This window comes from Micropterus dolomieu, linkage group LG10, assembly GCF_021292245.1.
Source record: "Micropterus dolomieu isolate WLL.071019.BEF.003 ecotype Adirondacks linkage group LG10, ASM2129224v1, whole genome shotgun sequence".
Classification (NCBI taxonomy): domain Eukaryota; kingdom Metazoa; phylum Chordata; class Actinopteri; order Centrarchiformes; family Centrarchidae; genus Micropterus; species Micropterus dolomieu.
Window position 1 is genome coordinate 13,200,928 of NC_060159.1, and position 14,098 is coordinate 13,215,025.

At 40.6% G+C, this 14,098-nt stretch overlaps 2 protein-coding genes across 7 annotated transcripts in view; one reads left to right on the plus strand and one right to left on the minus strand.

Moving 5' to 3' along the window:
• Positions 1 to 308: 308 nt before the first annotated feature.
• LOC123977811 (E3 ubiquitin-protein ligase TRIM35-like) lies at positions 309 to 3,172 on the minus strand. Of its 2 annotated transcripts, XM_046060790.1 has the most exons (7): positions 3,002 to 3,172; positions 2,525 to 2,768; positions 2,294 to 2,389; positions 1,983 to 2,213; positions 1,855 to 1,877; positions 1,638 to 1,756; positions 309 to 1,438 (listed from the first exon to the last, which is right to left on the minus strand). In XM_046060790.1, exons 2-7 carry the CDS (start codon positions 2,753 to 2,755, stop codon positions 918 to 920), a joined length of 1,221 nt encoding a protein of 406 aa, XP_045916746.1. In that variant the 5' UTR covers positions 2,756 to 2,768; positions 3,002 to 3,172; the 3' UTR covers positions 309 to 917. The 2 variants fall into 2 exon arrangements, with proteins under 2 accessions (XP_045916746.1, XP_045916744.1); XM_046060788.1 differs by having other exon boundaries at positions 2,525 to 3,172.
• A 9,870-nt stretch (positions 3,173 to 13,042) lies between these two features.
• eya4 (EYA transcriptional coactivator and phosphatase 4) overlaps positions 13,043 to 14,098 on the plus strand; it is a 44,589-nt gene continuing 43,533 nt past the window's right edge. For all 5 annotated transcript variants that reach the window (XM_046060444.1, XM_046060445.1, XM_046060446.1 and 2 more), the window contains exon 1: positions 13,043 to 13,377. The gene's annotated coding sequence lies outside the window, so the exon portion shown is untranslated. The remainder of the gene's footprint in view (positions 13,378 to 14,098) is intronic.

Here is a 14,098-nt window from a genome sequence, read left to right on the forward strand (position 1 = left end):
TACTTGCCAAACTTGTGGTGGTGGATTAACGTAATCATTTACGTCCCACTGGCTACCGTTTGCTGCAAACAGGTTACAGGTTTATTGTTGATCACGTAATGTTACAGTTTTATTTAGTTAATTTTACAGTGGGTTTAACAGTCTGGGGGGTTTGTTGACTTACAGTTGTTAATAAGCTGTCATTAATTGCATTGCACAATACATGGTTGTGCTCTGTAAGTGAAAAACAGATTACAGTTACAGAATTCCTTATAGCTATGCAGTTTTATAAGCAGCCTGGATTGAACGCAGCAGGTAATACAACATTCATTATAACTGCAAGAGACTTGACCTGGACTCTTGCTCAAAGACTTGAGACTTGACCTGGACTCTAGCTCAAAGATTTGAGACTTGACTTGGACTCTTGCTCAAAGACTTGTGAGCATCTCTGGCGATGACACTGTTCAAGATTGTGTACAGTTATTTAAACTACAATTACATTTTGTAAAAACAGCTGATTTATAATCATACCAATTGATAAATTTATTTTACAGTACATCATAAAATTAAATGAGAATTAAAAATTAAAACAGATACACAGCTCTACTGTAAATCATTTAAAACATTCAATGAATTTGATTTGGTATTGTACTTCCATAAAGTTAGGCTGCTCACAAGAGTTCGATTAAAATAAGAAGGGTCATCCTGCAAAAGCACTGAATCCTACATTTCCCACAATGCAAATAAATAGCATCATTCATTAGGATCTAGAAGCCTGCATGTTAGCTGACAACACTTTAAAAAATGTATAAAGTAATCATAACACACATTCTTAATTTGGTAACAAGTCCAGGATTTGCCAAGATAGGTGGTATTTTTAACCCATAAAGCCCCAAAATAAGGCTGTTTCAAGGCCGCCTCTTGTTGTTGCTAAATGTTTATCTGGGTTGTCTTACCCTGACTGACAATTCAGCTGGAAGGATTTTTGCATTGTCTTTAAAACAGGGAAAGACCATTTCTGTGAAAGTGTATTTGATGGTGTGTACAAGTGTCTTCCTATCAAGGTCAAAGAATGACAGAATTCCTTTGTCATAATCTAGCTGCACTCTGACCTTGTGGGGAAACAAATCTTCAGATACAATTTTCACATATTCGTATGGAGTATGCTCACGCAGAATGTCAGTGCAACTACACATGTAGATGCCCCAGAACTTACTACTACTGTTAATGTCAGCATCGGCACCAGTAGCAGCCACACCAACAGCCCAATAACCCCCCACCTCCACATCCCAGCTGTGTTTTCCAGAGCTAAAGCCTTCAGAGCCAGCAACGCCTTCACCTCTACTCCTTTCTGGGTTATAAGGAAGCTGCTGACTTTTGTCTCTTTTGGTTGAACAAGTCAGGTGTTCTGATATAGCCAATAGCGAGTGGCCAGTGTTGGGGTCCAGAATTACAGGAGCTTCAAAGAAAAAATAGAAAAGTAATGGGAAAGTCTATTGAGACGTTTATTAAAGTAAAGGTAGCAGCTTTACTGAAGGCATTATAGTGTAATTAGAAAACAACTTGGTGCTGCTGTGATGACGAAGTTCATCAGTTAGCTGTACATGTCACAGCAGATTAAAATTAAAAATATGGTGAAACAGAAACACTTTGCTTACTGTATTGGACTATATTCTTCATCTTCAGCCAGACTGTGAACAGCACATTCCCAAGGTGTTTCGCCTCGTCGATCAGGGCTCCTGAAGGGGTCTCTGGTTCTGGCAGGGTGCATTGGGATCTGAAAGAACATTATACAACCACAGATTACCAGTTAAATATTTTAAAATACCCCACACTGGTAGTGTGGAGTATTTTAGTGTACAGGAAGCAACTTACCGCTTCATAGTGGATTTGACATTCTGTAAAACAAAAAGACAAAAGGATAAAATATCACTACCATTAATTGTGTTGTATATTCAATGTTAAGATCAGAATATTAATTAACACAGCTAATCACTGAGTACCAGCATAAATGAGAAGTCTTCAGCTTTCATCTCCCGCTCCATGGTTTCAGTTTTGTGTGTGAGCGAGGAGATCTCAGCAGTCAAATTAACAATCCTGATGTTCATTGCTTCACTCTTAAGCACCGACTCCTTCCTCACTGCATCAATCCTAGCAGCCTCCTCTGCTCGCAGGAACTGGTAAAGCGTCAGAAACTCTTCTTTGATCGTCTTCTCTGTCTGCTGAGCCTGGAGCTGAAGAGAAACACCATTTTGATGAAGGTAGACGACAGATGATGGGTTCTATCTTAAGAACCATAATGTATGTGACTTACCTTGATGTGGCTGGCCATTTTATCATAGTTAAGTTTATGTGCATTAAATGACCCCAGTTTGCTCTTTAAGTGCATCAGTTCAACCTTGAGTTTGGTCTACAAATAAATGTAAACACAGTAAACAGTGGATTAGTTACACAACACATTTGCCTGGTATGTGCAATATGAGGAATTATTAAAAAAAAAACGTTCAGGCATTTTTACTAAAGTAAGCTATATATACTTGCTCACCCTATGGGCTTCCGCTGCTTCACTGAGGGAGATGTATTTGTGTTTCTTATGTTTTTGAGCATCCCTGCAAATCACACAGATGAGCTGCTGATCATCCACACAGAAGAGTTTGAGTTTCTCACCATGCAGACTGCAAATCTCCTTAGATCCTGAATTCGCTCTCTGACTCCTCTCTCGTCTCAAGGTGTCGGACAGGTTTCTTAGTGCCAGATTCCGTGGAGGCTGAGTCATTGGAAATATTTCCTTACAGACTGGGCATGTCTGGAGTCTACTCTGTCTCCACCACTCCTGAAGACAGTACTTACAGAAGCTGTGGCCGCACAACAAGACAACAGGATCCTTGAATATGTCACAGCACACAGGGCAGGTGCAATCCACTTCAGATTGTGATGCGTTGGCAGCCATTCTGTTGACTTCTCCCGCGCTTGTCTGCTCCTCCTCGTCTCAGACAGCCTACTTACTTTCACTTTCACAGATTCACTCGTATTTGCTCAACCAGAGGTCAAGTTCAGTGCTTTTAGTTCAAAGCGGTTTCAACAAACACTCATAAATACCTATCACATAAATAAATGTCCTATTCACTGGATTGTCTTCCTTTTCTTTGTTTTTCAAATACAATACCACAGCACAGCAGCTTTAGGTTCTGAATTCCTGTGACTTCTTCCTGTTTTCTGTGTAAAAAGGGAGGAGCTTTTGCTTGTCTTTTTTTGTTTGATATTTCTCCACTTTGTCCTGTCCTGCGCAGTGAACAGTAACACAGCGCAGTAACACTCATCTGGTTTAGCAAAAGAATGAGGAAAGAAATAATCATGATTATCTGATTGGTTTCTGTGTGACAAAGTGGCAAACCTACTGTAGACTGTATACAACTTTTGTACACCTCACTAGTGTAACGGAGGGGTAACATTAAACTGAAAAGTGCAGACAAATCAGGGTTTGTGTTGTTGTGATTGTCCAGTGACATTTTTTATAGCTACTATATATTCAGTTTATACTAATATATTTAGAACTGTGGGTATTCTATGGCTATCAGTTGTGATAAAATTTTACTCACTAAATTATGTGGTAGCGACAAACACCAGTGGTCAGACAGATTGTAAACAAGCCAACACCTCTTAGTTAGAGGTCAAACCAAAGTAAGTGCAACCATACCATCACTACTAATCCATCATTGAACAGAAAACAGTGACTACAGCAAACTGCAGTACTGTGGTAGGAAGGTATAGTAGCAGTTAGAAGTAGCAAGTCAGTCTGTAACTGTGAGAGAAAATCTTCAGGGACCGTTAAAAACTCCAAGATGAAGATCACGTGACCAACGAGGGCAGCTGAGCTAGCACTACTGCTACAATTAATCCATGGAGTTTTAAAATCCTGGAAAAAACTACAACTTCAAACATAAGCTAGGACATTAAGATTATGCTAAAGAACTAGATCTGTAATTAGGAAAAAAAAAAACACCAAATCACTGTCAAAAAAAGATGCACCTTGTTTGGTGGTCTTCTGTAATTAGTTTTGAGGATAGCTCATCAGCTCACATGTATGATGTCAGATCTACGGTTGAAGGCTTTTTAAAATTATTACTGGAAATATATCAGTTTTCCCAGAAATCCACCTGTTGATCAGCCCTACAGCTTTGAATCGGAATGAAAGTGTACAAATCTGAAAAGTAGCATGGTTTACATTTACACAGGTTGTACTCTGCTTAGTTTATGTTATCTTTTCAACAAACTAACTAAATTCCTTTAAACTTATTTATCTTTTTCTTTACAGTACCCTCACGTGTCTCTGTCTTCTTCTGTCTTTCTCTCTCACCCTCTCTCATGCACACACACACACACACATAAGCTACATACATCAAATTCACAGCAGTGAAAATCACAAGTGATTTGCCCCTTGACCGCTGCAGCAATAGCTATCAAAGGCTAACTGTTTCAACATGAGAGCCCATACCGCCATGTGGGCAACTAATGTGGCTACTCTTTACCTCTTCTTTCAGTTTTTTCTTTTTCTCATGCAAACTTGACTTCTATAACTTCTAGATTTGACAGTTTCCTCAAGAAAAGAACAGCATTTAATCCTTTTTTATTTGTGTGGTATAGAGTTTAAAACTGATATAGTAGTTCAGACAGCATTCAGAGAAGTAGTTTGTGGTAAAAATAAGAAATTCAATCATTTTTGGTTTGATATGGTTTGGTGTCAGTGTGTAAAACATGACAGTCTGCCCTCTCACAGAGGAAACATTTAACAGGATAAGTTCAGTTACATAACTTCATGATAATGGCTCCCCTACATATACAGACTTTTCCCACTTACCTTTCCTACTCTGGTGTAATTATTAGGGCTGGGGATAGTGGTGCGGGGGTGGATTCTTGTGAGACTGTTCCTATACTTAAATATTATGTCCATAACCATAAAACATTCAATCCACATAAAGCCAAGTGTTCTGGATCTGGCCACAGTAGCCTCCCCAGGGTGGCGCAGTAAAACCGCCCTGAGCCGCCATTAGGTGGAGGGAGCTGGAAGAAATACTGGACAGAGGCTGGGACCGAATGAGAGCCAGAGCACAGCTGATGGTAAACTAATTTTGTTGGCCTGATACCCCTCCCCCCTCAAATACACACACACACACATGCAGTACAACTTGTGTTCATTTGTGGAACACACATACTGCTGTATTGTATCATGCTTCCACACAAGTGAGGAGTCTCTTAGGACGCTCAGTGTGGGACAAAATCACACTCTCTCTCTGTCTCTGTTTCCGTCTCCTCCCCCAACTGCTCACACACACTTGATCACCATCTCACAGAATGAGGCATATGCTCCATCATTTGCCTTGAGGGACAAAAGACTGGGAAGGAATTCAGCGAGACACTGAAGCTCTACTATGCACACTCATGGAGAGAAGTGCTGTATTTGTGTGTATTAAAAGTGTTCAGCTGCACCGCTTTCTCAACTGTGGAACAGAAGAAACACTATACAAGTCTAAATCTGGACTATTTCAAGTGAAGGGAAGAAAACATCAGTCATGTTCTTTACATGATAAATAGCTCCACTTATGTCTGAAAGGGGTTGCATGTAAATGCCTGCAATAATTCTGTAAAAGAGTATGTCAAGTTTTAAAAGTTTAATGTCTTAATGTGAAATTGAAACAGCTTCGCTTGCTACATGAAGGTTAATGCACCTGAGACTAAACCACTGTCTGCCCCAAAAGGCCTTTTCACCCACTGAAAAATAAAGAGATATAAACAAAACTGACTGCAGTGAGTACAGGAGGCAACAAACAAAGAAACTCTGAACATGCAGAAAAGTCCTAATCAATATTTTTGCTTTAACAGTCTTTTACTGTATTATGTTTGTCTCTTTCTGTCACCTGACACTAATAAACAGTCAGCAACAAAAAGCTGCAAGTGTAACTGGAGCGGCAGCTCCTCAGCAGGACATTACAGGAATTTACGATGTGTTAAATGCTTCCTTTGTTCCTCCCTGTGGCAGCTCGCTCTGGCAATTAGGGACGGCAGCAGCCTACAATGAGCTCATTACCCCCCCAACCCCAACCCAGCACAGCGTCTTCATTTAACATTTGTATTGAATTAATTATTATTTGATTGACTGCCTGATTGATTGACACTTAGAGCAATAAGTTTTTCTGTATTCACTACCATTTTAATGTGTTCATAAAAAAGAAGCCTTGCATCTTTGTCTTGCTGACAGAAGCATGCAGAAGCATGCATTGACATTGATTCCTGCACCACCATCTTAATTACCAGATTAATTTAATATCGCTTTTCTTTCAGTATTGTGGTAAAATCTGAAACCCAACTGCGGCACTTGGCCAAAGTCTAAAATGCCAGAAGGCATTTTTTCTGTGCACTCGGCCCCTGAAATAAACCCCATGTGCAATTCCATTTGGCAAACCAATTTGGGATGGTGGAGGGCAGGAAAGGGAGAGGTATAGGTTAGCTGTAGTAATAATCATAAATCACCTCTGAAATGCTGCCATGTCACATGCCAGGCTGCGCCACTAATGACCAGGCCCATCTTTCACCGGGTATTTTTATCTGTGTGCCCTGACACTCGACTTCTGGAAGTGTCCTCTCGTTTTACGTCGTCAGCACCTCGGTCCAGCCTGAGCACAAGTTCCTCACATATCTATAAATACCAGCCAGCTAAATGGCATTTTCTCTCACCCACCCCCCTGCTTGGCAAGAACCAGAATCTCTGTGACTTGGCAAAGGGACCCGCAGTCCTACGCCACTAAACATCTTGGGGCTTAGCCCCCCACCCCAGCGTCACCCTCCAGAGAACAGCTGGCTAAAAAAATAGATCCATCTGCCACTGCCTTCAAATATCAAAGTGGTTTCAGTTTAATTAAACAAGTTTAAATAGGTGTTACAAGCTTTTGTTAAAAAGTAGCAAACATTATTGCAGTGGTTCAGTTTAAGACCACCTGTAGGATTAATTAATAAACACTGCAGGTGTAGTTTAAGAATCAACATACAGTAGATTAGTGCTTGTTGACTCATGTAAATACATACAAACACAGACACATACACACCTGTACATGCTTCCTTTGTGCAGAATGTTCTGCCAAGTTTTTTAAGCTTGCTGACATGCAGCACTAGAGACTGCAGGTCAGCGACAGCTTCCTGCTATTTTGGGCTCTGTCGCAGCTTGAGGTTTTAATTTATTCTGCCAGAATGTGTCAATCACTGAGCGGCAGAGTTCAGCCCTGAGTCTGCTGCAGAAAGGAAAGGGAGAAGGCACAGTGGGTTAGGCCTTATTGAAAAAGTCAAACAGGACTAAAAACAAATCAATATTATGACTGAAAGTAAACTCTGCTACTCAAAATCTTTCCTACTTTCTTGACCATGCTCACTAATGTCTTTCATTTTTTTTCAGATCATTGTCTAAAAGTTCGCTGTCTACATGAAAAGCAAGAAAAACTTACTTTCTCTGGGATGGGAAACCAGAGAGGGATCAGGCCCTTTTTGCCTCATTATAGTGACTCCTATTGTTTGGTTGGTGCATTTGCATGAAAGGGTGTGGGAGCTGTGGTGTATAGTATGTTATGCCCTCTGGGGCATCCAGTTATTCCCAATGAAAAGGGAAAGGTATGCAGCTTAGAGAAAAAGTGTTTTTTGTGCAGCTGCTCTGGGCAGTAGTTGGAAATCTTTGAACTTTGTGTGTCACTGTCGCTCCTTTTAAGGAAGCCACTTATCTATAACTTAGGGCTGGACTCATAAACCTTATAACCAATGGAGGAGGAGTGTGTCCTGGCCTTGTCTGTCCTTCCTGAGCTTTATGATATGTCAGACAGAAACTTTCATAACACACAGAAGTGCCCATTTGTGGGAGCAGATCACTGAGGGTTGCTGGTGAGTGCTTTTATCATCCTATGCATTTCAAGCTGCAAGAGAACTCTGCATGTGCAGCCTATCAGGCAGACCTTCAGGGCCACACATTACAATACATTTATTAAAATGAGACAGGTGGTTTCATATGTATTCACACTAGTAGTCTCGTCTTCAGTGGTGAAAAACCCTAGGTGAGAGTGATGTGTTAAAGATGTGTTCCCTGCGACAGTGTTGACAGTGAATTGTCAGATATTTGTTGCTCAAAGATGGACTTAATATTAACTTACTCTTCCCCCAGTGACTTTATTCCTGATGAGAATCTATGGCCATTTTTCCTGACTGGTTCGATGAAGACAATTTCATCAACAAACTAATCTAATGTTCAAGCAGTATTCAGTGAAAACAGAGATTATTATTCTCTCTCTCTGCGTCAGGCCACTGTTTGCCATGCCAGTGCCTGACGACAGGCCATGCCTAGGGTTTGAATTTGACCCTCTCAATGCCGTGCCAAAGCCCCCACACATCAGTCATCATGTGATGTCACCCACTACGCATGGCATCATATGACTTTGTAGTGCTTATCTTGTGTGATTCCATGTAATAAATCACTAAGAAGCTCAGTTGTGAAGCAGTGTCACCTCAGGATGACAGACAATTCTCTGCTGATTCTGTGTGGAATTTGCATCCCTACGTAATTTCACTTGGGTCTCCTCTCGGGGTGCAAAGGCAGCTGTGCAGTGGAAAGTGATTCTGTCAGCCTGTGTTTTTGCTGATGAACTGATACCCTGTCTTTTATTGCCTTCCACCCGGTGCGGCAATCAGAAATCCCTGAGACAGAAGTATCTTCTCACATACTTTCTGTAGTGATGAAATATGCTGATTTCAACAAATGTCTAGTTATCGTTTTTGTAGATAATTTCACTTTGTCTTTTGTGTGGCTTAGTTGCAAGTGTGACAGTTATTTCTAATAGGAAGAAGCAGAGAGCTCAGTGTGCTTAAATGGTAAGTTGTATAGTAAAAAAAGGATTTTAATAGAGTTTGATCATCATCTTAAATTGATTTTCAACTTGATTGTCTCCCATCACACACAGAAGCACAGAAAACATAGTTCCAAGGTGGTGGGAAGCCAGAAAGGGATCAAGGTCCTTACAGCTGCACAACCTCGTCCTCTGCCAGAGAAACATCTGACTTTAACACAGGAGAATATTTCCATTTCCACTCGATGGCACATGTTTATTATTGTAACTATGACAACAAAGCTCCAATACCTTAACGAAGCAGTCATTTGAACCCAAACCACAATGTTTCCCTAAACCTAACCAAACCCTAACCACAGCATTGTCACACCATTAAACTGATTTATTTTTCAACAGTGATTTGTTTTGGCAGGCACGGACAAATTATGTTGTCCTGTGTCAATAGGAAAACTTTTCTATGCGTTGCTCTAGAGGACATGGACAAATGACATTTGAAGCACTTGTTGCATAATGCCATGGCGGTTGCCAGATCCCCACCCAGCCCCAGCTCCACCCACACTTGCATTTCCTTGCTCCAAGCAACTGATGAGATTGTGGGAAGTGATAAACCCAAAGTTGAGTCTTCGAAAAGTCCATCCACTAATGTGTGGGTGACATCACTAATACTGCATCCATGTTTTCCTGCAGCCTGCAGCCGGGGTGATCTCCAGCATCCATTAAACAGACACATTTAAAAAAGAAAATGAATGGGTAGAAAAATGAACGGAGTTGGGGTAAACACTGCTCTGAGGTATGACATTTTACATGACGGCCTCCTTTTCTCTCTGCTCCCACTTTTTCATTTTTGCATTGCCAATGTGTCAGTGGCTCTCTCTTTCTCTTTGGGTCCTGCCAGCTGTTGTGCCAGCCAACGCCACAAAGAACAGAGCTTTTTCATTCAGTGTTTGTATGTTTTCATTCTAATATTACCAAGAAGCCTTTTGAATCATACAAACAAATTGCATGTGTGTGCTTGAGAAGGACAGAAAAGGATGTAAGATGCTTTTGCGTGTACAGTGTGTGTGTGTGTGTGTGTGTGTGTGTGTGTGAATGTCAGCAGGATCTCAAAACCAACAATCAGGGATCAGACAGATAGGCTTCTGACATCATCATCATAAATAAATGACAGCATGGTAAAATAGCTCTGGTCTGAGGCCAGCAGGATCCAACAGTTTCAGAATGCATAAGCCATAACAAACATTCAATTTTTCAAATAAACTACACTCCGCGGCCAAATGTCATCTTTTTGGGGCCACTGCGGACCAGCGTGGTCTGACTTTACTCTCACAAGATTCATTTGAGTCATGTTTGTTGTTTTGCTTTGTATACCCAGCGTGTTTTCTGGTTTTTATTGGCCAATATGTTTTTCTTTGTCTATAGCTTTGTCTGCATCCTCCACACTACATTCAGTATACAGGTATACAATTTGTGATGAAACCTTTTGAGAAATGTAGTGTGTGTGCCTGTGTTGGAGTCTGATTAATTCTTATTCTTAAATTTGTCCAGACTCCATCTAAGTATCCTGCTGTGGGAAAAAAATGTTTTCCGGTAAACCTGAATTCTTTCTTTCACCTTACAGTATATACACTAGTAAAAGCATGAGTATTTTCATTTATATCTTCCCAGACACAAAACAAATTTTTTGGAAGACACTTTTAACTGAGTTACGTCTAGGGATGGTGAACGTGAATTTTTATTGATATTGAAACCATTATTGAGGATGCTTAACAATCCGAGTCTTTATTGATAACACTATCGATAATATTATTTGGTGACAGTTATTTGGTAAGACCATGAGGTCTTAGGGCATGAGGCAGGCCTGCACGATATGAGGAAAATCTATAAATATATAAGTGCGTTAATATTATTATATTGTATATTGAGATGACTTGCGATAAATAAACAAATATTGAAGTGTGCATATTAACTGCCGAGTTGTTTTTAAATTAATTATAGGATTAGAATTTTATATTTTAAATACAGCTAAATGTTGTTTTTAGAGCAGCAACATTAATGTTTACAACAGCAATGTCACTAGACATCACAATATTGAGTGATGTTTAGAAAGAATTAAAAACTCAGACATTAGTCTGTATCACTCCTTCCTCTTCCTCCTCCTCCACCAAGGAGTGGCTGGTTTGTCTCAGCCAGCAGCTGAGTTTACAACAATGTGCCAAATTCTACTACTATTAGACTACAGACCAGTCTATGCTACAGACAGAAAGTTTTCTATTTAGCTTGTTTGTAAAATTTAACGTTAATTGCCAATTGCCAATTTAACGTTAGCAGACTGTGGACAGGAGATACAGCAAGCGGCAGGTGCCACGGCATCTCAAGCTGCCACTAGTTACCACTGCTAGCTACTGATGCCACTATTTGAGCCAGCCCCTGCTGGAGGACAGAGCAGGTAAAATTAACCCTTTCTACATGTTTACCCTACACACAGGTGTATTGATAAAGTCTTGCCTTTTTACTCGCAAAGGTTTTATTGCACGTAACTTAAAGCAACGAGCGTAGCTTTTGTCAACTGGAGTAGTTTGGAGCTATTTAACTTCACCGTCTCCACCGCGACGTCTCTCTCTGCTGGCCGCTGTGTGTGTATGAGCAGACAGAGAGCAGCAGAGGCTGCAGCCTGATGATAAACAGTCCTGGGCCTGTTTAATACCGCGTTTTGGTGCTGTAACTAAAAAACATTTGTTTTGTTATTCATCGCAATTCAAGTTAAATCTGATTTAATGCTTAACGGTGGTGCAGTGGTTAGTGCTGTTTCCTCACAGCAAGAAGTTTGTGGGTTCAAACCCAGGTTGGCCCGGCCCTTCTGTGTGGACTTTGCATGTTCTCTCCGTGTCTGCGTGGGTTTGCTCCGGTTTCCCCCACCATCAAAAACATGTTAGGTAGGTTCTCCAGTCAGTGCCATTTGACCTGGCATGGCATTTCAATCTGGAGTTGGTCCCCCGGGCACTGTACAGTGGCTGCCCACTGCTCCCTTCAGGGATGGGTTAAATGCAGGGGATGAATTTCGCTACATGTATGTGTATGTGACAATAAAGTACGTTTACGATAAGGTCCAACCTTACTGATTTTTGGGTTTTGAGAAATTTGGGAGCCGGGTCCTTTTAGAACCGGGTATCGATCCCCATCCCTATAGGGAAATGTATTAGACGTAAGTATACTTACGTCTAATACATTTCTAATGCGAAAAGCTATATAAATATTTTTTGCTTAATGTGGAACCTCACAAACAATAAACAATAAATAATTTGACAATTTTAGGCTAATTAATTGGATTAAAATAAAATAAATACATATACAGTACTTTTTTCACTACAATCATAGACATTTTGGAGAAGGCTTTGAAATAACATCAAGACAATTAGGGGAATAAGGTTGACATATACTTTAACAGTTAATTGTTAACCAAGGGGGGTGCAGAGGGAAACTTGCCGTCAGCATTTCTATTTCCTGGCTGCGCCCGTGGCAGCAACATGTCTTTCCCGGTGGTGGTCTGGTTAACCACAGTGTGAATGGTTTTTACTGGAACTACTACTAAGCAAACTCTTTCATGTTCGAAAGCCTGTACAGTGAATTCATGGGGGTGGGAGAGGGGGTTGGATGGCATTTCCCACTGTATGATCAACATGTAGAAGCATAAAAACAAAAACCCTGCTTTATTGAAATGCTTTTGTCTTTCTTATTATTTTCTTGAAAAGAGTGTAAAAACAATGCTTGGCATCAAAAGTGCAAGAGTGGAAGAATTACATGAACTGGTCCTTCCTTAGCTTCTTGTGGCCATTAGAATTTTTTTTTTAAATACTTTAACAAAAAAACAAAATAAACCCCTTTAGGCCTATGGATTTTTATGTGTGATGTGACTTCTTAGATAGATAGATAGATAGATAGATAGATAGATAGATAGATAGATAGATGGTCAGTGGGTGCATGTTGTTTTTGCTCTGATGGGATAAATAAAACTGTGAGCACGTCATTTAGGCCAAACTAATAATAAGAATGTCGTTTTGGTATCCCCCTCCCTCTCTCCCTCCCCTCTGAACCCCATTAGTCCTTTGCCCAATAGTGTCCGCATGGCAGCTGGACGCATGCGCAGCTGCACGGTTTTCAATAATGAAGTTGAGTTCAATGCCTGTGAACAGGCTGGTGCTCAAAGTTGGACGCGGACTGAAAATAATGGTGTTTCCCGCTGAATTCAGCGGTCCGGTCACCGGAACTGAAACCCGGGACCAGGCTTTGAGTTTGTAAATGTTGTTTAGGCTAATCGCGGCTGAATAACTCCTCCGGCTTGTTTCTGGACTCTTGCTGGTTATGGCCAGCACTGGCTGAAGTGTTTTGATCCAGTCAGTGACAGCCTGCAAACAGCAGGGAGAGCTGTGCGGCGACCACACTGCGTTTGATTATGAGGGTTTCTAAGAAGTGAAGGACAGCTGGGTGCTGATTTCTTACTGGGACGAAAATAATTCTAACGCAGGTAGGCCTATGTTCATTTTATTTATTTAGGTCTATTTATTTACAGACAGTTACAGATATGTGGTTTGTACTGTGTCAGATAACTGGCTGCAGTCCGACCATCACAACTCGACAACTGTCATTGACTTTGATTCAGCCTGATTCAGTCTCTGTTTAATTAATTATTAAATTATAGGCCTAAACGAAGCACGTCCTGTTCATCAGGCCTGATTTAAAATGACTTATCCTCAATCAACCAATTATAAACAGTAATTTTCACAATTGACAATAATGACAAAATCGTGACTTTCTTTGCGTTAATTGTTGTTCGAAGGCACAAGAATAGGCCAATAGGTTTGTCTGAGGAGATGATCGTAATATTCAAGTTGGTGTCCAGTTTTTACACGAGTCATTTTGAGATGTAGCCCGAACTTCATCCCATGCTCGGGACGCCGGCACGTTAAACCCACTTAAATTTACTTTATCCGGCTCCAGATGTAAAGACTTGACCGTTATAGACTGATAAAAACATAATTTATAAGTAGCCTAAATTAAAATGGAATTTAATCAGTCCAGTCCCTGGTGATACGTGAAGCTTTTCTTATGAATATTTTCTTTTGAAGGGTTGATTAAAAACTAAAACATGCTTAGGCTGTTTGCCACATGATGATCTTTGACTGCAGGTGTATGTGGTTACATCTTTTTATCCAGATTACCGAGTCCAGTTTAGTCCCCTCAGTGTC